This window comes from Balaenoptera acutorostrata, chromosome 1 (genome assembly GCF_949987535.1).
Source record: "Balaenoptera acutorostrata chromosome 1, mBalAcu1.1, whole genome shotgun sequence".
In the NCBI taxonomy this organism is placed as follows: Eukaryota; Metazoa; Chordata; class Mammalia; order Artiodactyla; family Balaenopteridae; genus Balaenoptera; species Balaenoptera acutorostrata.
This window is the reverse complement of record NC_080064.1, coordinates 113,047,403-113,069,523: the sequence shown is the minus strand read 5'-3', so window position 1 is coordinate 113,069,523 and position 22,121 is coordinate 113,047,403. Positions and strand designations below refer to the sequence as shown.

Sequence of the window (22,121 nt, the reverse complement as noted above, 5' to 3'; positions counted from 1 at the left end):
GCACGATTTGGTTACAGTCCCCTATAAGCAGCCTTTGTGAAGTTTTGCTATCTTGATAGTAAGCAAAACAATGTTAATAATCAAGTCTTCCAATAGGTGAAAATACCCAAAGTCCCTTTGACAGAAGGAAAGATAATCAGCAAAGCCTGGAAACAAAAGCCTTCCAGGAAGGAGATTAGTCTATACTCCAAATAAAAACAATTTAAAATGCTGTACTCAACCTACCTTTGAAAACAGCTTTACCTGCCTTACAACCTTTTAAACGTAAGTTGCATGTGTCCTCCATCATTTGGGAAAGGACAAGCTCAAGTCTAGCCTCTTTCTTCCTCCCTCAAGTTTCTATCTCTCAGTATGGTGTGGGGGCTCCCACACCTTTCAGCAAGGCACGTATCAGACCCAGTGACTTTGCCCAGAATCTCAGTTCCTTGGTAATAATTCTAACACGCTGCTTTTGTGGCTGCTTCTGTTGGTTTCCTAAGTCCGCAGTTCCAAGAAACCAGAATTACAATTACCCTCCACCACTCACCTTAATATATAGAGAATCCCAAATTTGTCCCAAACCAAAAGCATCTAGCACAGAGTTTTATTTGGAAGAAAGTGCTTCTGGGAAGTCATTTTAAACTTGAGACATTATTGCCAGCAAGATGACTTTGTTGAGTCTTTAAAGAGACATGGAACACACAGGGCCTTCCCAAAACCAGATCAGTTTTGTTAATAACACTTCTAACAAGCAAAGATTCTACTGAATTTAAGTTGCCTTCATTCATACTTTGTTTTATAATGCAATCTCAGCTGTTGCATTTAGTAAACAAAGAAAACATTTATCATATGATGGAGTGCTCAAAATAAGGTTACATTGCATTGTTTTATTCCCTGCCAAAGAGGACAAGTTTATACTTTTCTGCTCTACATTTAATTTTTTTTCATTAATGAAACTTCATATAGGGTAATTTTAAGCTGCCCAGAAGACATTGCTGGATTTGAAGAACAGGTAGGCTGGGCTTCTAAAGAAATATGCAAGGATTAATATTAGGAGAGGGAATTTCACTTGTTTCTTGGGTCACAAAGCCAACTTCCCTGTGGATAAATTCTTCACCCAGTTGGGTCAATATGTTACATAGGTCTTTGTCGTTTGATGCAGTCATTAAGAATTGAGTTTTACATTCCCTGTCACCAAAATATTTTTAAGGAAAGTTCATGGCTAATTTTTAACCATTACCTCTTCTCCCTACACAAATGTGCACAAAAAGGCCTGTAAATATGTATAGGTAGTACAGGATTATTTGATACACTGTAGTCCATTTTCCCAGGCTGCCATTATTGTCAAGTTCCAACACTTAATTTACAATAAACAAGTGTTATTCAACCAAGTACACCTGGATTCAAATCAAAGAGAAAAAAAAAAAGAAAGAAAAAACCTAGAGGAAAACTATTCGGCTTTATTATAATTGACTCTAAGATGAATATTCTAACATGGGAGTAGCCTCTCCTGTAACTTACAAATATTGATTGCTTTCTACTCATCATGTGATTTCAACTTGTGAGCATGAGTTACACTGTGGATATGAATTTCATGACTACCTGTATGGACAACTGCATGTACAGTACCAATCAATGTAAATACATTAAAAAATCATTTTGAAAGCCAATTACTCAGGAAAGGGGGAAAAAAAATCCTCCTAATCAGTCTTACTATTAACTTCCATTTCTCTCTTACAAATGCTTTGAAACGTGTGACTAAGAAATTCTACCACCTAGGTAGTAACAACACTGACCAAAAGATCAAAAATAAGTGATCTGGGATGGATCACTGGAGGGCACAGAATTAGTAGCCTTTTAGTAGCAAGCAGAGACACATACCCAGAGTTATCACAGTGGAGATGAGGAATCTTGTTAAGTACTCTTTCTTAAAACATAAAAATATTTAAGGGAAGTAGGTGACAAGTATTGGAGACCAAGGGAATAGTGCAGGAACAAATACAGGTTTCAACACAAGAGTGCCCTTGACTGTTTTCTGAAAACCAGCTACTTAAAAAAATAGCCAGAGAAATTTTACAGAAAAAAATAAATAACAAGTATTTATTGAGTATCTACTATGTGTCCAATACTTTAGAAAATACAAAAGCAATATGACTTGGTTGCTGCCCTCAGGGAGCTTACAATCTAATGTGAGAAACAATTCAGAAACTCTGAAGCTGGACGGGGGTGGGTAAGGCTTGCTACGTCTAACAGAGCAACTAATTCGCCTAGATGCTCTGTGGAAATGATCTCTGCACCCCCTTCCCCATCAACTTGAATCTAATTTAAAAAAGAGTACTTCCCAGTTAGGACACATTTGGCAACAAGGGGCTTTAAAAATCAAAATCCAAACAGTACATTTTAAGGCCTTTCATCATTAGTTTACATGCCAGCAACACTTCCCCGACTTCCCATTCACAATGGAAATAATCACTGGGATAGTCTAATCTTTAAGGACAATGGTTGTAGGATCTCAAAGCAGTTTTAACAACCCATACACAGCCAAAACGTTTTACTTCTCCTGTATTTCAGGTTGTCACTGACCCTCATCACATCCCAGCAAGTCACATCAGACATTCATTCTCAAAGCAGAATATGGGTGGTGGAAGTGGTTGGGGAGAAGACAAAAAGGATTTATCCATCTAATAATCAGGGACAATCAAAGGCAAAAAGGGTAACAATAACAAAAAAAAATGCCTGTTACTGTGGTGTTTTTCTTTCCACAACATCCTACACCAGAGATGGCTACATTTCAAGAACGGTGGAAAAGGAGCGGCCTCCTGTTTGTGACATCAGTTTGCAAAGCAATTTAAGGACTGTCCACAAGGTGAAGGGTCGAAGAAATTTGGAATTCCTGTCCCATTATAAGAAGAGTGAACACATACCCCACTGCTCTAATGACGTCCCTTAGGCGTAATATACCCTATGGGGGCTTTCAGGCCCAGCTTCCCAAATAACATCATTAATTGTTTGGGGTACCCAGAACTACAGTATGGAAGACAGGAGACTAAAGACAGCAGCAAAAAAATATATTCCAAGAGCTGGAGCGGTGAGCAAGAAGGAAAGGTAATAAGAGGAGCTGACAAAGAGGCTGGAAACGGAAAGGGGACGCAAGCCCACGCGTGGAGGATGGGAGGCTCACCCCGCTCAGCGCCACATCGGGAGCTCCCGGGGCCAATCGCCTCCTTACCTCCCACCCGGAACAAATTAATCCTCCGCACTCCAAACTGAGGGCCACATGGGGGAGTTTGGGGCAGCTCCACCCCATCGCCCTCCCTCTCCCCCCCCCCACCCCGCCACCCCCAAACCAGGCCGGATCCGGATCAGAGGCCCGCAGAGGGTTGGAAAGGGAGGAGGCCCTCTCGTCTTCTCCACAGGCACCGGCCAGGGTAGAGAGAGGGCCCTACCTCAGGCGGGGCCCAGGCCTCGCTCGCTCGCGCTCTTTCTCGCTCTCCCCCCTCTCAGGCTCTAGCCGCATGGCCCCCCCGCTCCGGCTGCCCCAAGCCCCGCCCCGGCCACGCTCCCAAATCGAGGCCCCGGCTCTGGCGCGGCCCACTAGGCCGCGAACCCAACCATAAACAAAACCTCCAGCGGCCGACTCGGGAGGGGGGGGGCAGGGCTCGCAAGACTAGGAGGGGGGGTGTACAGTGGGGAACACACGGTGCGGGGGGGCCTACCGAGGGAGGGGGATACGGCGGGGGTAGGGGAGAAAGAAGGGAGGGTAAAAGGGGGATCGTGGATTTAAAGGGGCCGCGGACAATACCCGGCCCCGCCGCGCTGCCGCCGCCACCGACGCCGCCACCAACGCCGCTGCGCTCCCAACTTTACCTCAGTCTCCTCCACACTGACACCCCGGGCCGCGCCGCCCCTGTCACGTGATATAAGGTTCCCTCCTCCCCACCCCCCCTCCCTCCTTTTCCCTCTTGCGCTCGCTCTCGCGCCTTCCCCTCCCACTTGCCTTCCTGCGTCCCCCAACACGTGACGCGAAAAAGGACGCGCACGCAAGCGTGCGCGTGCCGCCTCGCCACGAGACACCTCATTCCGGCTCCGCGCGTCCGCCCCGCCTCCTCCGCAGCGGCCCCGCCTCCACCACGTGACGCGCGGATAGCCTCCGTTTCCTCTTACTGGCGTAGTTCCGCGTCTCCGCACTCGTCGGTCCCGGTTGTCATTGCGTGCCTGAGTCACGTGCTGAGGGGAAGCGGGAAGGCGTCGTTCTTCTTTCCTAGCCCCCGCCCCCCCTGTCCGCCATGTTTTCAGGCCCGGTCAGCCTTGGTCTTTCCCCGTAAGGAAATGGCCGGGGCGCTTCAGGGAACCCAGGCGCCGTTGCCTCGGCGCAGCCCGGGCTGACGAGGCAGGGCAGCGGGGTAAACCGGAGCGGTTCTGCGCGGGGTGGGGAGGCCATGGCGTCCGGCAGTAACTGGCTGTCCGGCGTGAATGTCGTGCTGGTGATGGCCTACGGGAGCCTGGTGAGGAGATTCCCCCACCCCATTTCCTGCTGTCGCCTCTGACCCAGTAGAGACCCTCCTCTTGAGCAGTTCCCGGTCCTCATTCTCCACCCACTCACCTGCGCTTTTTCTGGGCTTTGACTCCTATCCCAGGAGTACCTGGGAGCATAAGTCACCGACCGCCCCGCCCCTGGCCGAGAACCCTCCCCCTAAACCCTAGGATTAAGACCCCCAAGCCTCTACACTACAGGCTCATCTATGTCCACGCCATCGCTGACGGCCTTGCTTTGTCCCAACTTATACCCCGAAGCATTCGTGAGAGCCCGAATTGAGGGATTTGAAATGAAGGCATGCCTTTTTTTTGTCTAACTTTTTAATTCAAGGTTCTTTACTTCTCATATCTTTTGGACAGGTGTTTGTACTGCTATTTATTTTTGTGAAGAGGCAAATCATGCGCTTTGCAATGAAATCCCGAAGGGGACCTCATGTCCCTGTGGGACACAATGCCCCCAAGGTAGGTCCTTAAGGCATGAGATAGGCCTGGTTCTCCAGATCCATTAGGGCCCAGAATGAGATTTCCTTTGCCTTTAGAAATGACTTAATTCCCGTATTTCCTTGTCCAGTTACCCATGTGTATATTAGTATATTGAGCAATAAAGGTCATCTTGGGTCTTGGCTTACCTGTTCACTGCCGTGGCACAGCAAGTAGCTTATCCAGGGACTTCAGTTTCTGCATCTGCAGAATGAAGGACTTGGATGAAAATTCCCAACTCTTATGGTATGATGTTTCCCAGTTCAATTTAAACTACCCAGTGTTTTCTGTTTTGGGTTTTTTTTTTTTTTATTTAGGATGGGGTTAGAGTGGTTAGAATTAGCCCCAGATCAGTGAGAAGGGTTGCCATTACGAAACTTTAGATTTATAAGGGCCCCATAAATCATCTAGTTCTATCATTCATGTTACCAACTGAAATCTAAGAAAAGGAAGCAGCTTACTGGAGGACATACAGGAAGTGAATAACCAAGCAGTCTCTGTCTGTACTTTCTCTTTAGGTAATTGCTTTCCTTTCCTTGGCTTTAAATATGTACTGATGAAATTTTATTTCTATCCCATCCCTCCTTCCTGAGTTCCATCCTTGTGTATCCAATTGCCTACCTAACATTTCCAATTAGATGTCTGATAGGCATCTCAAACCTAACATGTCCTAATGCCCCACAGAACTCTTAATACCCCAACTGCCACCCCCATCCTGCTTCTTCCGCCTTACACTTCTGGGTAAATGTTGCCTGCTGTCCTTACCAACCTCCTTTTGTATGGCTCTCCCCTGATCACTGGGATCCAGCTACACTGGTTGAATTTCTTATCTTTATGTGTGCTGTCACTGTGGCCTAGAATGATCTACCTCTGGTTTTCACTTGGCTAGCTCATTTGATCTTTAGAACTTACCTCAAATACTATTTCCTACAAAGAGAAATGCTTATGACCCATTATAAAGTAGGTCTTCTTTGTTTCCAGATAGCATTTTACTACAGATATTCTTTTATGTTTATTTGTTTAATGCCTCTCTCTTCCCTAAGCTCTAAGAATGTATACACCATGCCAGTTATGTTCACTGTTGTAGAGCCAGGGCCTACACATAGTAATAATTCATTGTTGAGTGAAAAGCAGGTTGGTGGGAGGGCTAGAGCTAGGACACAATTCTGTCAACTCCTAGACCAATGTTCTTTCATTAACTAGTACTGTAACCCTCCTCTCATTGTTCTTTGCTGATATATTTCATGGAAAGCCTCAAAGAAGATGTTGTGGCCTGAAACCTCAACAGTGCTTCCACATTCTCCCAGTTCTCCAAATGCCAGCTGCCTCCCATAAGAAGGATACAGGGTTAGTTTCCAGTATGTCATGAGCTAATCAAACCTTTGACTATTTAGGACCCCCCAACCTCAGACTAGATGAGATCAAGATTCCTTTTGCTCTAAAAAGTTCTGGCTAAATTCTCATCCATTGCTGGTGGAAGTACAAATTAGTAAAAGTGCTTTGGAAAATATTGGGGTATTGTCTAGTAAGATTGCAAATGTCCCTAATCCATAGCCCAGCAATTCCACTCCTACCATAGAGAAATTAATTTTTGTTCATGTGTACCAGAAAACACGTACAAGAATACTCACAGCATTGTTTCTAATATTTTTTTTTTAAAAACTGTTACTCTAAATGTCTATTTGAGAATGGATACATAATAACGTAATAGTATTCTGGAATACTATAAGGAATGAAAATAAACTGAAGATGAGTATATGAACACTAGTGAATCTCCAAAATACTTTTGAATGGAAAAAGTAAATCACAAATATGAATGAATCTCAAAAACATGCCAGGTGAAAAAATGCCAGAAAGCCATTCACAAAAGAATATGTACCGTATGATTCCATTCCATTTGTATGGAATTCTGGAACAGGAAGAACTATATTGATAGCATATCAGTGTTCCCTGGGGCATGAAAGGGGAGGTTGCCTGCAAAGGGGGATGAAGAACGTTTTGGGGTGATGAAAGTGTTCTGTATCTTTTTTTTTTTAAATAAATTTATTTATTTATTTATTTTTGGCTGCATTGGGTCTTCGTTGTGTTGCGCGGGCTTCTCATTGCAGTGGCTTCTCGTTGCAGAGCACGAGCCCTAGGCGCGTGAGCTTCAGTAGTTGTGGCACGTGGGCTCAGTAGTTGTGGCCCGCGGGCTCTAAAGCACAGGCTCAGTAGTTGTGGTGCACGGGCTTAGTTGCTCCGCGGCATGTGGGATCTTCCCGGACCAGGGCTCGAACCCATGTCCCCTGCATTGGCAGGTGGATTCTTAACCACTGCACCACCAGGGAAGTCCAGTGTTCTGTATCTTGATTGGGATGGTGGTTGAATGGATGTATTCATTTGTCAAAATACGTCAAACTACACACTTAAAATGGATGTATTTTATTGCGTGTAAATTAAATCTCAGTAAAGTTTATTTAAAACTTTAAGGGGCTTCCCTGGTGGCGCAGTGGTTAGGAATCCGCCTGCCAATGCAGGGGACACGGGTTCGTGCCCTGGTCCAGGAAGATCCCACATGCCGTGGAGCAGCTAGGCCCGTGAGCCACAACTACTGAGCCTGCGCGTCTGGAGCCTGTGCTCCGCAACAAGAGAGGTCGCGACGGTGAGAGGCCCATGCACCACGATGAAGACGATGAAGAGTGGTCCCCGCTTGCCGCAACTGGAGAAAGCCCTTGCACAGAAACGAAGACCCAACACAGCCAAAAATAAATAAATGAATTTTAAAAAACAAACAAAAAAAACTTTAAAAGATAGGTTGCAGAGCAATTCAAAAAGTATTTTTCAAAAAAAATATATATATATATTTTTTTTTCCATTTGTATAAGGTTCAAAACCAGGCAAAGCTAAACATCTTCCTCAGGGTGATGTGATAAAACAGCAAAGAAAAATAAAACTTGAGAAGTTAAGGTTGGAGGTTGCATTCAATCGGGTGGACACACAAGGCTTCCAAGTCATTGGTCATATTCCAGTTCATAAATTGGATAGTGCATACAGGTGTGCATCTTAATGAATTTTGTAATCAAGGTGTATGTATATGTCAAATGTATTCTACGAATGACATATTTCACAATAGAAGTTCCTAAATGTCACAAGAAAATACTTGCTGGGACTCTGGCAACCCTCATAAGACAGATGAATATGAAACTGTTAACAGTGGTTGCTCTGGGTAAGTGGGGGTGACACCTTTCGTATCTTTTTGAATTACCTACTTAAATTAAATGCGCTCTAGAAGAAAGCCTCTAGAAATCCTGTGGTCCACCAGGTAGGGATAATTCCCAGACTTCTAAACCACATACAGATCTTCTTACAGGTTTTTAGAGTAGATTATGACCTCCAGTTGATGTCCATTTTTTCCCAGCTCAGGAAATTCTTTATGACACCTAACCAAGATTCTTCTAAATCCTGTCAAGGGAACTTCCCTGGTAGTCCAGTGGTTGAGACTGTGCTTCCACTGCAGAGGGTGCGGGTTTGATCTCTGGTGGGGGAACTAAGATCCCGCATGCCACTCAGCGCCCCCCAAAATTTCAGTTGAAAATCAGAAATAATGTTAATGGTGTAGAGCTTGAAGGAATTCTGGCAGGTTAAAAGATCTAGCTTAGGGATATGCAGTTTGGAGAGGTTCTTAGCGAACCCAACCCCATTCTTTATTAAATTCTTGAGTCTTACCTGGCAATTTCATTAGCCAAATGAGCATTTTCTCTGCTTCTGTTGTCTCAGTTGTTCACCTGCTCTGCCCCATTTCCAGACTGATGGGAAGCAAAGTACAGGCTAAGTGACTGTATTCTTTTCTCCACATGAACAGGACTTAAAAGAGGAGATTGATATCCGACTATCCAGGGTTCAGGATATCAAATATGAACCTCAGCTCCTTGCAGATGATGACGCAAGACTGCTACAGCTGGAAACCCAGGGAAATCAAAGTATGCGGCATGCTCTTGGAGGATACTTCAGTGAGGGGTCTCACAAACTCAGAATTCCTTTGTTCTCAGAGTTATAAACATAGCTGCTGGCAGACTCAGCAGCTGTGGTTCCTTGTTACTAGGTATATGTCAGATGTGGGAGGCACAATAAGCTTGCTGGAGTTTGGAGAATCTTTTGAGGGTTATGCCTGAGACGAGTCTCTTTCTTAACAGATTGCTACAACTATCTATACAGGATGAAAGCTCTGGATGCCATCCATGCCTCTGGTAAGGGCTGCTCAACAGCCGTTCCGGATCCTGAAAGCTCACCTGGGGAAGAGAGGGAGGAACCCACTTTATGTGTTAGAATTTGTCCTTTCTGCACATCTCCGGCTGGTAGGAATTTCCTAGTTTTGAGAGTACTGGGTTACTATTTTACCTAAGGAAATGATGTATTTAAGTTATTTTTCTCCAAAGAGTCTGGATTTGTTTTGTTCTTTCTAGACCTTTAGTTTCATGAACTAGATGGTGGTAATTTGCTTGTTTTCCCACAAAAGACAGGCAGCATCTGCTTTTTCACCAAACCTATTTAGATGGTTCTTGAATTTTTTTCTATATGACCATTGTCAGAAATGCTCTTGAATTTTTTTCCATTTTTTTCATATGACCATTGTCAAAAATGCTCTATCTCTACCAAAACATATGTATTTTAAACTATGGGTAAATAGGGTAAATAGGAAAATGACACTATTGTGTGTCGTTGGTATAGTTTAACAGTTGTATTGCCACCACCATATGACCACTCAGACACAGCTCTATATCTCTGGTCTTCTGAATTACCTTAGAATTTCCCCCCAACTCACTCATTGGACCTATTTGTAAGTTTGGGAAATTAATTAGAAAGACTAAACAAATGGGAAAGGGGGTATCATTGTTCTATTATCTCCATAGAGATCCCATTTCATGCTGAAGGCCGGCATCCCCGTTCCTTAATGGGCAAGAATTTCCGCTCCTACCTGCTAGATCTTCGAAACACTAGTACTCCTTTCAAGGGTGTGCGCAAGGCCCTCATTGATACCCTGCTGGATGGCTATGAGACAGCCCGCTATGGGACAGGGGTAAGCCAGATGGCCACTCTTTTCCTTCAGGGAACTAAAGGGATGCCCCAGACTGAGAGATTCTCATTCTCCCTTCCTCTTTCTTCAGGTCTTTGGCCAGAGTGAGTACCTGCGCTATCAGGAGGCCCTGAGTGAGCTGGCCACAGTGTGAGTTTGGAGGGGAACATGTCAAAGGGAGCTGGTTAGAGAATACAGGTAGTGCTGGACTGTTCCCACAGTGAGATGACCTTCAAAAGCACTGTGAACAAAATCTATGGTAACATAAGAGTTGTCAGGTCCTAGACTGTTAGAGCTGCTGCTTGCTCACATTGGAAAGCAAATGCTGCTCTACAAGCTAGTAAGGGAAGTTTCTCCTATTGTGCATCTCTTCTTCTCCTTGTTTTTGTTTTTTGTCCAACTCAATAAAATGTCAGAATTGGTATAACCTATTACACCAATAAAGGGAATAAAATAAAGTTTTTCAGCACACAAAGATGCCTTCTTTTCAGGGCCCCAGTGTCATCCTTTTGTGCCTTGGTTCGATAAAAGAATTAAATGCCAACCGTTTTTATTACCACTTAAAGTATTAGTAACCCTATCTGAAACAAAAGGTATCACTAAAGAATCAGCTGCTGAGGGCTTGTGTTATAGAAGAGACATCATGATTTTTCTCTGGGAACTTTTTTTTTTTTTCCATTTATGGTATGACCACATCACAATTCCTCTTTTTTTTTTTATGTTATGTATTTTATTTATTTATTATCTTTTTTGGCTGTGTTGGGTCTTCGTTTCAGTGCACGGGCTTCTCACTGCAGTGTCTTCTCTTGTTGCGGAGCACGGGCCCTAGAGCATGCGGGCTTCAGTAGTTGTGGCTCGCGGGCTCTGGAGTACAGGCTCAGTAGTTGTGGCGCACTGGCTTAGTTGCTCCACGGCATGAGGGATCTTCTCAGACCAGGGATCGAACTCGTGTCCTCTGCATTGGCAGGCGGATTCTCAATCACTGCACCACCAGGAAAGTCCCTCGCTGGGAACATTGTAAATACATACTAACAAACCTTCATTATGTTGTTTATGCATATGTGTAACTGAAAGAGTAAAGAGGGAAAGCCAGTCTAGAATAAAAAGTTAGTTACCAGCCATGAAAAAATACATCTGTTTTCTGCTGTGTTGACTATGGCTCTTTCTCAAAAGATAAGGGGTATGTCTGTCCTGTCCTCTCTATTCTTAAAAATAAACTACCTTGTTCTAAAGACAAAAGGTCCTAGTAAAAACTACTTAGAAAACTAATGAAAATGAACATGTGGAAAGGATGGAAGAGAGCATTTGGTCTAGAAGTCAGGCAGGAGGCCTGTTCAGAATTCAGTTTCTTTGAAAGACAAATACTGTATGATTCCACTTATGTGAGGTATCTGGAGTAATCATATTCATAGAGACAGAAAGTAGAGTGGTGGTTGCCAGGGGCTAGAGGAAAGGGAGAATAGGGAGTTGTTTAATAGGCAGAGAGTTTGTTTTACAAGATGGGAAGAATTTTGGAGGTTGGTTGCACAACAATGTGAATGTACTTAACACTGCTGAACTGTAAACATTTAAAAATGGTTAAGATGGTAGATTTTATGTGTATTTTACCACAGTTTAAAAAAAATTGTCTCTTTGATCTCTAGTTTCTAGAAAGTTTCAATGAGTATATTGAAGAGTAAAGGCTCTGAAATCTGACAAACTTAGGTTTGAATCCCAGCTCTCTGTCACTTACTAGCTTTGTGACCTCAGGCAACTTACTGGATGGACCCTTAGTTTCCTAACCTGCAAAAGAGGATGATACCACCCTATAGGAATAGTGGGATGTTAGTAAATTACATGTTGGTAAAGCACCAGGTTTAATGTCCTAATAAGTACTTAGTAGTTAACTTCAATATTATTTTTTGTTATTCAGTTGTTTCAAGGGACTGGGAGTATATTAATGGCATGCACACATTAGGTGAATCAGCAGAATTAAAAGTTTGCTTTAAGCACAGTGAAATGAAGAAGAGGTTGAGTCAGAGGCAGGGACTCAGTGGGAAAATTGGTTTCTCTGCTATTTCTAAGCTAGCAGATGAGATTTTAGTAACTATAGTAACTAGTTTATAAGGTAGGACAGAGACCATTTGTGGCTACAGCTGCATTTATAGGATGGATAAGCCTTGAATTGTTTTCTTCCATTAGTCCTCATTCTGTCCATGACCTGCCCTTTTTGTATTCTTCAGGGTCAAAGCCCGAAGTGGGAGCTCTCAGCGACAACATCAGTCAGCAGCCAAAGACCTAACCCAGTCTCCTGAAGTCTCCCCAACAACCATCCAGGTGACATACCTCCCCTCCAGTCAGAAGAGTAAACGTGCCAAGCACTTCCTTGAATTGAAGAGCTTTAAGGACAACTATAACACACTGGAGAGTACTCTGTGATGGAGCTGAAGAACTGTCACTGTTGATGGAGCCAGACAGACTGCAGTGTGCTTGCCGGGCAGCCCTCAGGTCATCTGGCTCAGCAGCCCGGACTGGATCAGCTGAAGCTCTGGTCGTGTTCAGAGCTCTTAGAGTTCATGCCTAGAGGATCATTCTCCCACCCTCTCTTACGACCAGTTGCAGAACATGAGTTAAGACTTTCCCTTGGTAGCACTTTTCTCTGGATTTGAATTCAGATGTTTTTCTTAATATTTCTGTTAAAGCTTCCTTAAAAATCCTCACTTGGTTTTAATCATGGTTCATCTGTCCTTTTCCAGACTATAAATAATCCCAAGGGTGACAGTTGGGATGACGGGGCTTGGTGTCTTTCTTCTGTATCTATCCCTTCGAACACAGTTGTATGGGAACCACTTGGGTTTGAGACATCTAAGAGTTCATTGGTGGGAAAGGTATACAGGAACCGGTGGGGAGATTGGGTGAGGCCATGAGTGGTATGTGGAACAACTTACCCTGGTGCTCCACTTAAACCAGGATGTGTTGAAACTTTAACACAACTTCCCTGGCGTGCAAGGATCTGCCTTCTACTTTCATTCCATAGTGTCATGAATAAATTGAAAAGGGAATGTTTTGACACCTGACATAATCTCATCCCTCCTCATGTGTGGTGTAGTGTGAAGGAATGGTCAGACCAATATATTGGTCTGACTTTATATAAACTATTTAATAAAATGAACAATTAAAAACTAAAGCATATGAGTCATTCCTTTATAGTTGTCTTTTAATAAAACAGGCATGTGATATGCTCTCTGGACCTAGAACCATACAGATACTCCTTGGGACCACAAAAGAAGAAATCCTGAAATGTGAGCGTGGTCCTTGCTCATAGAATTGCCTGTGTCACTAATAGAAGGCTGGAGAACCAGGATTCCCTTCAGGTCTCCAGGGCAACAGGCCAGGTGACCAATCAACTCCTAGGCCTAGGCTCATTGTTGGAGGTGTAAATGTTGCTATGACTACTGAAACCTTGGTGACTGAAAACAAAGTTGAGCCTGCTCAGTCTCCTAAGACTACATCAAGCAAGTTTGAAGACATGTCTGTGGAAAGGATGGTAAAAGTAGAAGAGGTATGCAGAGTTGGAAAAGGGGCTGGGTTGGATGTGTTTCCCTGGATGAGGTTTCCAGATCAATTTACCAGAAATGGACAGATGTAACAGAAGGGTAGTAGCAGGAGTGGGAGATTATGTCTGGCACATAGTAGGTATTCAGATATTTGTTGCATACTAACCGCTGCATGTTACCTTTGGTCCATTCTGAAAGGAGTAGGACTTTCTCCCCACCTCCCTTAGGAAATTGGCTACTCCCTGTCTCTAAAGAAAAGGTCTATGTGTCTCCCACTATGATAGGGTACTGAGTGAGGTACTGGAGATCAAGGCAGATCAACAGAACTCCCTTTTCTTGCAGAGTTTTCAAAGGGCCCTGGGACTTAAGAAGATGGTGGACAGGTAATCTCTGCTTCTATCCCTTCCCTTAGCCTTCAGATTGACCTTTTCACCCTCCTGTCCTCCTTAAGCCACTTCTGAGATCTCCATCTTGTTAGGGGCTCCTCAAGAATGCAAACAGGTATGGGAGGGGCAAGAAGCACCCCTTGTTCTCACAAGCAGAGATCAGCCTCCTAGTGCCCACTCGGTTAGGCTACATAGGCAATGGTTTCTATTCTCCCTTGCTTCCCATTCTCTGAAGGAAAATTGGAGCAAGTTTTTGTTGTTTTCTTTTTTAACTTTTTAAGGAAAATTCAAGTATTTGTTGCCCAGCATCACACTAACCATGTGGTAGGTATGCAGTAGGTATGTATTGAATGAATGAATGAGAAAACTCAAAAGATTAGGCTGTATATCTCCATCACCTGGGGAGCTTTTTTAAAAAACACAGGTCTTAACCCGGAAGATTCTAAAATGGTCTGGGATTAGATAGGATAAGCCTGTTTTTTAAGGTTTCATAGGTTATACCCAGAGGTAGCAAGGATGTGAGGTAACAAGAGTGCATATAGTTTTAGTGGGAATCAAGATTGATGCAGCCTTTTTTCTTTTAATTTTATTTGTTTATTTTTGGCTGCGTTGGGTCTTCGTTGCTGTGCACGGGCTTTCTCTAGTTGCGGTGAGTGGGGGCTACTCTTCATTGCGGTGCGTGGACTTCTCATTGTGGTGGCTTCTCTTGTTGCGGTGCACGGGCTCTAGGCACACAGGCTTCAGTACCTGTGGCATACAGGCTCAGTAGTTGTGGCTCACGGGCTCTAGAGCACAGGCCCAGTAGTTGTGGTACACCGGCTTAGTTGCTCCACGGCATGTGGGATCTTCCCGGATCAGAGCTCGAACCCGTGTCCCCTGCATTGGCAGGCAGATTCTTATCACTGTGCCACCAGGGAAGTCCCTGATGCAGCCTTTTTTTATGAAGCCTTTTTTATGAAATCTATCAAAATTTTCAATTCACATATCCTTTGAACTGGCAACTCTACTTCTAGGAATTTACACAGATATACCTGCAAAAGCACTAGAATGTACACACACGAGTATTCATGACAGCATTGTTTATAAAAATAAAAAAGCTAGAAACAGGGCTTCCCTGGTGGCGCAGTGGTTGAGAATCTGCCTGCCAATGCAGGGGACACGGGTTCGAGCCCTGGTCTGGGAAGATCCCACATGCCACGGAGCAACTGGGCCCGTGAGCCACAATTACTGAGCCTGCACGTCTGGAGCCTGCGCTCCGCAACAAGAGAGGCTGCGATGGTGAGAGGCCCGCACACCGTGATGAAGAGTGGTCCCCGCTTGCCGCAACTAGAGAAAGCCCTCGCACAGAAACGAAGACTCAACACAGTCATAAATAAATAAATAAATAAATAAAAGAACGTGAATTTCTTTAAAAAAAAAAAAAGCTAGAAACAACGTGTAGCTGGTTAATTTATGATACAGAAATACTAGGCAGCCTTTAAACAGAACAAAGCAAATCTCTGGCTGATATGAAAAGTCCAAATTGTTAAGTAATACTACTTATGTAAACATATGATTTCATGTTAAAAAAAATTAAGGGACTTCCCTGGTGGCGCAGTGGTTACTAATCCGCCTGCCAGTGTGGGGGACATGGGTTCGAGCCCTGGTCCGGGAAGATCCCACATGGCGTGGAGCAACTAAGCCTGTGCACCACAGCTACTGAGCCTGCGCTCTAGAGCCCACGAGCCACAACTACTGAAGCCCGCGCGCCTAGAGCCCGTGCTCCACAACAAGAGAAGCGACCACAATGAGAAGCCTGCGCACCACAACGAAGAGTAGCCCCCGCTCGCCGCAACTAGAGAAAGCCCGCACGCAGCAATGAAGACCCAAGGCAGCCAAAAAATAAAATAAATAATAAAAATAAAAAAAAAAAAATTAAAAGATAACACTTGCTGATATAGAAAAGTTTTCTGTAAGGATACATAAGAAACTGATAACTTTGTTGAGAAGGACTGGGGCAGAAGAATGAAGCTTTCACTTTTCGTTTAATATATATTTTTGTATCAATTTAATTTTTCAGCCATCTGTAAAAACTACTTGATTTTTTTAAAAAAGGTCAACAGGATTATCTGAACAGAGGGTGTGTGTGTGTGTGTGTGTGTGTGAGACATACATATATTCCTCTTATATATTAGAAAACCTTAATTCAGACCTAGCCAGGACTGAGTATCACTGGTATGATGGAAGGAATTAATCCTTAGATTGGATTTGATACCCAGGTCTGCCATTAAGTGACCTTGGGCAGCTCACCTGAACTTTAAAGTTTCCTTGTCTGTATAATGCAAAAATTAATATCTATGACACATGGTTATTTTGATGATTGAGTGACATAATATACTAAGTTCTAAGTCAGTTCTAGTTATCCTTTCAAGGAGTTTGCAGTCTTCTCACGATGGCACAGAAGTTCTGGTGAAGAAGCAGCCTCACTGATGGCGTTTTTGTCTCCACTCCTGACTTTAACCCATTCAACCCCTACCTTTCTGCCTGGGACAGGTGGCAAAATTCACACACTCACTGTCTGTGGCAGATGACATTAAGCCAGAGGAGAAACCCATATGCCATCCTAAGGATGCAGGACACTATGGTGCAGGAGTTGGCACTGGCCAACAAGCAATTACTGATGGTGAGTTCTAGCAAGGGTGACCTGAAGTTTCATCCCCTACTGCCCTGTGCCTTTGCCCACTGGGATTCCCAAGCTCTTAGTCTCTGCCGTTATACCAGAGCAGCAACTCTTTAACCGTAAAACCAAAGCTCCTTTTCATTGATTCTTTGCATCCAGCTGCAGAGTCCCAAACTTCAGTCTAGTCTTTGCTCCTCTCGCCTTGGTAAGACTGCTTCTTAGTGCCTAACACCTGCCTCTTGGAACCTCTCTCTCTCCCTGGAGTCCCCAGTTGCTGTCATGTCACCATCTTTGTATCCAAGGTGCCTAGAAAAGTTTCTGGTTCATGGTATGTTCTCAGCAAATATTTGCTGAACATTGGAGCTTCACCCATGGGGAAAAAAAATCGGTAGGCTTCCACTCCAATGGTTCAGCCTCTATGCTACTGCCTAGCTTATGTCACAGCTAAGTCCAGATCCAAGAGAACACAGGTGATGGGAAAGAAACCAGGGAGAAAGATGGGTAAACAGAGGGCAAACATGACACTCTATTCTCCCCTCCCCACCAGGTCCGTCAAGCTGCCCTGCACCAGCTGTTTGAAAAGGAGCATCGGCAGTACCAACAGGAACTAAATCAGATGGGCAAAGCTTTTTATGTGGAGAGACTCTAATGGCGTTTGAAACATTGTCCTTCCATTCTCACCATACCTGCTAACCTAGATTTCTTGAGCCCCACCACCTTCAACTTCCTTCCCAAAACTCACCTGGATCTAGTTATGTGCTCAGGACTCAAGACAGTGCTCCAACTCTCACCTCTGGTGCCCCTGTCAACCCCCTGGTGCTACAGGGGAAACAATCTATGAAACAATGGTAAAAACAAGAGTGACGCCTTGTGGTCAGAATGACATATGCAGTGTTGATGTAAGTGGGGGGAGGGGAGGTGGATAGAGGCACAATGTGAGAAGCGAATCCTGATTTGGTTTAACAAATAAAGCTAGTTCTTAAAGGTTCAAACCTGGACTACTGGCTCATTCTTTCAGCCCTAAATCTTGATCTGTTTCAAAAGTGCTTATTCACAGCTGCCATAATCTTAATACAGCTTTCTGGATTTTGCTCACCACCTCTCTGATCTCACTTCCACTGATCTTCTGTATACTTGGACAAATAGCTCTGAATATGGCTATTAATCCACATGCACTATGGTGCTTGATGTCAGGAGGCCTGGATTTTAGGCTCTGACTTGGCCAGTTATTGTGAGACCTTGGACAAGTCTCTTTCCTCTGGATTTCTGCCTGAATTCCCACCTCGGCAAAATAACAGGGTTCCAGACTCAAATGCCTTCAGGAGTCCGGCAGTTATAAGGGAATAAGGGATGGTGGGATTTATGGGGGACTGGAAAGAGCATGTGAAATCTAAATGCATTCAAAATTCTGAAAAGTACTGATTAATCATTTGCATCTATAGGCCATAGAGAACCTTACTTATAAAGATCCGCTTTACATACAAATGACATCTAAAGCCAGAGAGACTCCCATTCTGCAGCCAGTAACAGGTGCAGGAACACGCCATCACTCTCTGATGCAATTGCCATCATACATACTTTTCCCTGTTCCCTCACCTTGCCATCTGCATGCTCACTGGTTACTCATCCTTTCCACACTGATGGTTTCCTGCCCTCAACTCCATGTGGCTCTGTCTGCACTGCAAAACTTGCACCTTTTCTTTCCCCCCTCCCACAAGTCTGCCTCTGTCCTTCAATATGCATTTTTCATCTTAGCTCGGAGCTTCTCCTTCCTCCTTTCCCTACACACCCCACTGATGCGGAGCACAGAGAAGCAGCAAGGTATAAAGAGAAGAGCACACGCTATGGAGTCAGGTGTGCGTTCGAAGTCTGGCTTCACCTCTTAATTGTGTCACCATGTGTAAGTTACTTCTCTGAGCCTCAATTTTCTCTTCTGAAAGTGGGGATAATACCCATCTCAGAGGAACATTATGAGGATTAAATAAGATTATGTAGACAGCAAGCCCAGCGCTTGGCATGCAGTAGGTATCCTCCCTCTTCCCTCTTAGGAGATTTCCCTGTGACCAAGCCCTTCACAGGTCCCCTACTGGCCCCCTGGCCAGCCCCCTTATGCAGCTCAAATGTCATTCTCCATCCCAGGCCTGTCTTTCTGTCCTATATATCCATTCATCCTCCAGTCCCCATCAGCCCTGCTTCCCAAGCCGTCTTATCTTTAGTCAATAACTACTCAAGTGTTGTGACACCAAACAAGACACGGAGCTCACAGGCTGGTCGGGGAGGCAGGCGTTGACCAAATCATGACAGGTATGATGAGAGTTTTATAGGAGAAAAACCACACACGTGTCCTGGGTTTGACCCGCAAACCTGGCTGAGTCTCCCATTCCTTCTGCCTGTTCCCCCGCCCTCTATTCCCTGCGGGTCCACCTCGCCTTCACTTCTTTCATCTTCCCTTGTATCTATCTCCCAGCCGCCCCCCACCTCTTATATATGGCAGCATAGCCTGGCGTTAGGAGAACAGGCTTCCACATGACAGAGCTGGGTTTGAATTCTGGCTGTCACTTACTGCCTGTGTGGCCTTGAGCATGTAACTTTAACTTTCTGGGTCATAGGGGGTTTTTTATATGTAAAATGGAGATAACGCCTACCTCACTGGATTACTGTGGAGATTAAATAAAGCACTTAGCAGAGAAGTGGCATATAATATCCAATAAATGCTAAGTCATAATGATGTTTTCCTGCCCTGTGATAGTCTTTCTCTTTTTATTTCCTCTCCATTACCTGGCTGCCCCCCCACCTCCCACCACACTCTCTCATCAACCCCTTTTATTCCTCTTTCCTCTGTTCATTTGGGCCCACAGAATGCCCCGCCCCCTGTGCCTTGATCCCTGACCTTGGCCTCTCTCCCCAGGGCTTGTCAGTGCCAGGTTGGCTCCAGTATTGGCAGTCCGGCCCCCTACGGAGCCCATCTCCTCTGTTCCTCTCTGCCTACTCTGTCCGCTCTCATCACATCAACTGAGTAGTTCACCCCATCATACCCAACCAGCCCCTTTTCCCTCTGTGGCTGGTGCCTTACCCAGCTCCTCAGGCTCAGAAGGACTCAGTCTTGCTTGAAATGACTACACAGAAGTTACTTCCAGGAGAGCTAGTAAAGCTTTCATCAAAGGCAATCTGAGATTTCGGCCTGGATGTGCCGTCCTGTCAGTCTCCTTCTAAGAGAGCTGCTCCTCCCCTACATCAATGTTTCCTGTCTCTGCCTCTGTTTCCCCAGTGCCCCAAACACTAAAGTCCTTTCAGTTCCTGCTAGTCCCTTTCCCAGCCTCTCTCCCTCCAGCCTGTGGTTCTCCAGGACAATCAAGATTCCCAGAGAAGGGAACTAGAACTTGGGGGAGGGGGTGTTAAGGATAAAAAGGAAGGTCAAGAAAGTAAAAATTACACACAGATTGAAACCCATAAGACAACACCACAGGTGCCTACCTCGGAGCTTGTATGCCCATTTGTTAGTCTTCCCCTGGAAGGCAAGAGCCACACAATAGGAATTGACTGGGGCTTGGGACAAGCTATCGATCTAGATCAAGGGCACTGTCGAGCTGGCATATGTGTTTGTGTGTGCGTGTGTTGAGGGGGTGTGGAGGTGTCCGGCCTAATGGGAACAAGGACACATGGAACAGGCCTGGGGGCTGAAGCAGAGCATCCTCCTCCCACCCCACACTTCCACCCAAGCCCCCCGCCCCACCAGTGTAGCTATAACTCGGGCTCCTTTCTGCCACAGTAGAGAGAAGAATCTGCCTGCCACATGACATTCAACAGACCTGATTCTCTTCAGAAGAAAAATCTCCCAGAAAAGCAGGCACCAGGCTGGATCCCTGTGAGGGAAGACCATGAGAGAAGCCGGCCCAGGAGCTTGCGTTGTAAAAAGCCCCAGAAGAGGAGGAGAGTCCCAAGGACTGCAGGCTGTTTCCTGGCAGAGGGGGTTTCCTCCCTCCCTTTGATCTCCTAAAGTCTTACTTCTAATTCCGCCAGGCAGGAGAGACCATACGTCTTCTCTGGAGCCCAGGCTGGAGCCTGCTAGTGAGACAGGTCACTCTTCTCTTCTGGACACCCAAGGGTGACTTTAAGGAGGATGCCTGGAGGACATGGGGAGAAGGTGAGAAGGGACAAGATGGTGGGAAGAAGCAGCCAAGCCTTCTGGAAGTTTCTCATGGCTACTAATCTGTCGTACTTAAGAGCAGGAGGGTTCCAGGAAGGTGTCCGCTGAAAGGCCTTCAGCAGCCTTGTGTGGGTGTTGGAAAGGGAAAGCAGGTTGTGCAAGTCCCCATCCCGACTCTGGCAAAGCCTTGGGGCAACAGGAGGGGAGTTGAGAACAGGTGGCAAGGTTGATGAGGAGCTGCTGACACTGCTGATCCTCTGGGCACTGGGGCCGTGACATGTTGGGGAGAAGCTCCGTGTTGGAGCTTTGGGGAAGGATAGGTGCCCAGATGTGGAGCCCTGCCAGATATTCTTCCTGGTTTAGGCCAACGTGATCCAGCGAAGGCCAGGCACTAGTAGGAGAGGAGCCGAGTCAGGGATGGCACGAAGAGAAGATGACTAAGAGCTGGCTGCCTTGGGAGGCAAAGAGCAAGGGTCAGTGCCCCTCCCCAAGGAGATGGCTCTCCATCTAGCCATGCTTGGTGCCTGGTGTCTCTGCTCTGTCCTTTCTTTGCAGTGGGGAGGAAGGCAGAGGACCACCAAAGCTCTCCTGCCTGCTTCTGTGTGATATGTTTGATATTGGGTTGTTTAATTAAGAACCAACTAAATGTCAAACATATTCTTACAGCAGTAGGCAATTTGGCATCACACTCTTTCCTACCTCAACCTCTGGGGCTCTGGGGCTCCTGTCTGTTTTACTGAACCTCTTCTCTCCAGGACCCCTTTGGAAGACCAGTCGCTGCAACCTATGTGGATTTCAGTCTTGAACTGGAGGGCTGGTGAGGGAGCAGGAGAGAGCTGAAGACTGAGTATCAAATCTTCCTATACCTTTCCCTTATACTAGAAGGGATATGGCTCTGATCTTCTCCTGTCCTTGTATTTTTCTCCTCCTTATTCAATCCCCCCACCGTATTACCCACTGCTTCCTGTCCCTGGGACTCTCTCATTCCGTTCCCTAAGTGCAACAGTAGGGGTTTTTGGTTTTTCTGCTTTCCTTCAAGAGTCAGCTGATGGTCCATCTGCGTATCTACCTCTATTGACTGGAAGCTCTCCTGAGTGGACTCCAGTTTTGCCCTCTACGCTGGTGGGTGTTTCAGTCACCCCATTGTTGGGGCCTAGTATTAATACTACCCATCTATCCTTGACGTAATGACTAATTAGAGCCATTTATATTCTTCCATGTTAGCTCTGGTCACCTTGAACAGTGCCCACCTCTCCCTGGCATATTGTCAGATTGTACGGTGCCAGTGTCTGGGATTAACTGCCACCTGTCAGTAGCAAGGCTCCAAGTGGAATGAACATGGCCT

General features: G+C 45.3%; 3 protein-coding genes across 19 annotated transcripts in view; 2 read left to right on the top strand and 1 right to left on the bottom strand.

Moving 5' to 3' along the window:
* The window catches only part of UBAP2L (ubiquitin associated protein 2 like), a 43,356-nt gene extending 39,434 nt beyond the window's left edge, over positions 1-3,922 (bottom strand). For all 15 annotated transcript variants that reach the window (XM_057528513.1, XM_057528566.1, XM_057528555.1 and 12 more), the window contains exon 1: positions 3,847-3,922. The gene's annotated coding sequence lies outside the window, so the exon portion shown is untranslated. The remainder of the gene's footprint in view (positions 1-3,846) is intronic.
* A 290-nt stretch (positions 3,923-4,212) lies between these two features.
* C1H1orf43 (chromosome 1 C1orf43 homolog) lies at positions 4,213-13,214 on the top strand. Of its 3 annotated transcripts, none has more exons than XM_028165532.2 (7): positions 4,213-4,484; positions 4,876-4,977; positions 8,837-8,954; positions 9,168-9,221; positions 9,885-10,051; positions 10,140-10,246; positions 12,271-12,407. In XM_028165532.2, the coding sequence occupies exons 1-6, from the start codon at positions 4,419-4,421 to the stop codon at positions 10,200-10,202; spliced, it is 570 nt and encodes a 189-aa protein (XP_028021333.1). In that variant the 5' UTR covers positions 4,213-4,418; the 3' UTR covers positions 10,203-10,246; positions 12,271-12,407. The 3 variants fall into 3 exon arrangements, with proteins under 3 accessions (XP_028021333.1, XP_007178561.1, XP_007178560.1); XM_007178498.3 differs by having other exon boundaries at positions 4,221-4,484; positions 10,140-10,198; positions 12,271-13,214; XM_007178499.2 differs by lacking the exon at positions 4,876-4,977 and having other exon boundaries at positions 4,216-4,484; positions 10,140-10,198; positions 12,271-13,214.
* A 334-nt stretch (positions 13,215-13,548) lies between these two features.
* CFAP141 (cilia and flagella associated protein 141) lies at positions 13,549-17,527 on the top strand. Its single transcript, XM_007178510.2, has 4 exons — positions 13,549-13,589; positions 13,927-13,967; positions 16,503-16,632; positions 17,177-17,527. Exons 1-4 carry the CDS (start codon positions 13,557-13,559, stop codon positions 17,276-17,278), a joined length of 306 nt encoding a protein of 101 aa, XP_007178572.2. The 5' UTR covers positions 13,549-13,556; the 3' UTR covers positions 17,279-17,527.
* The last annotated feature ends 4,594 nt before the right edge of the window (positions 17,528-22,121 follow it).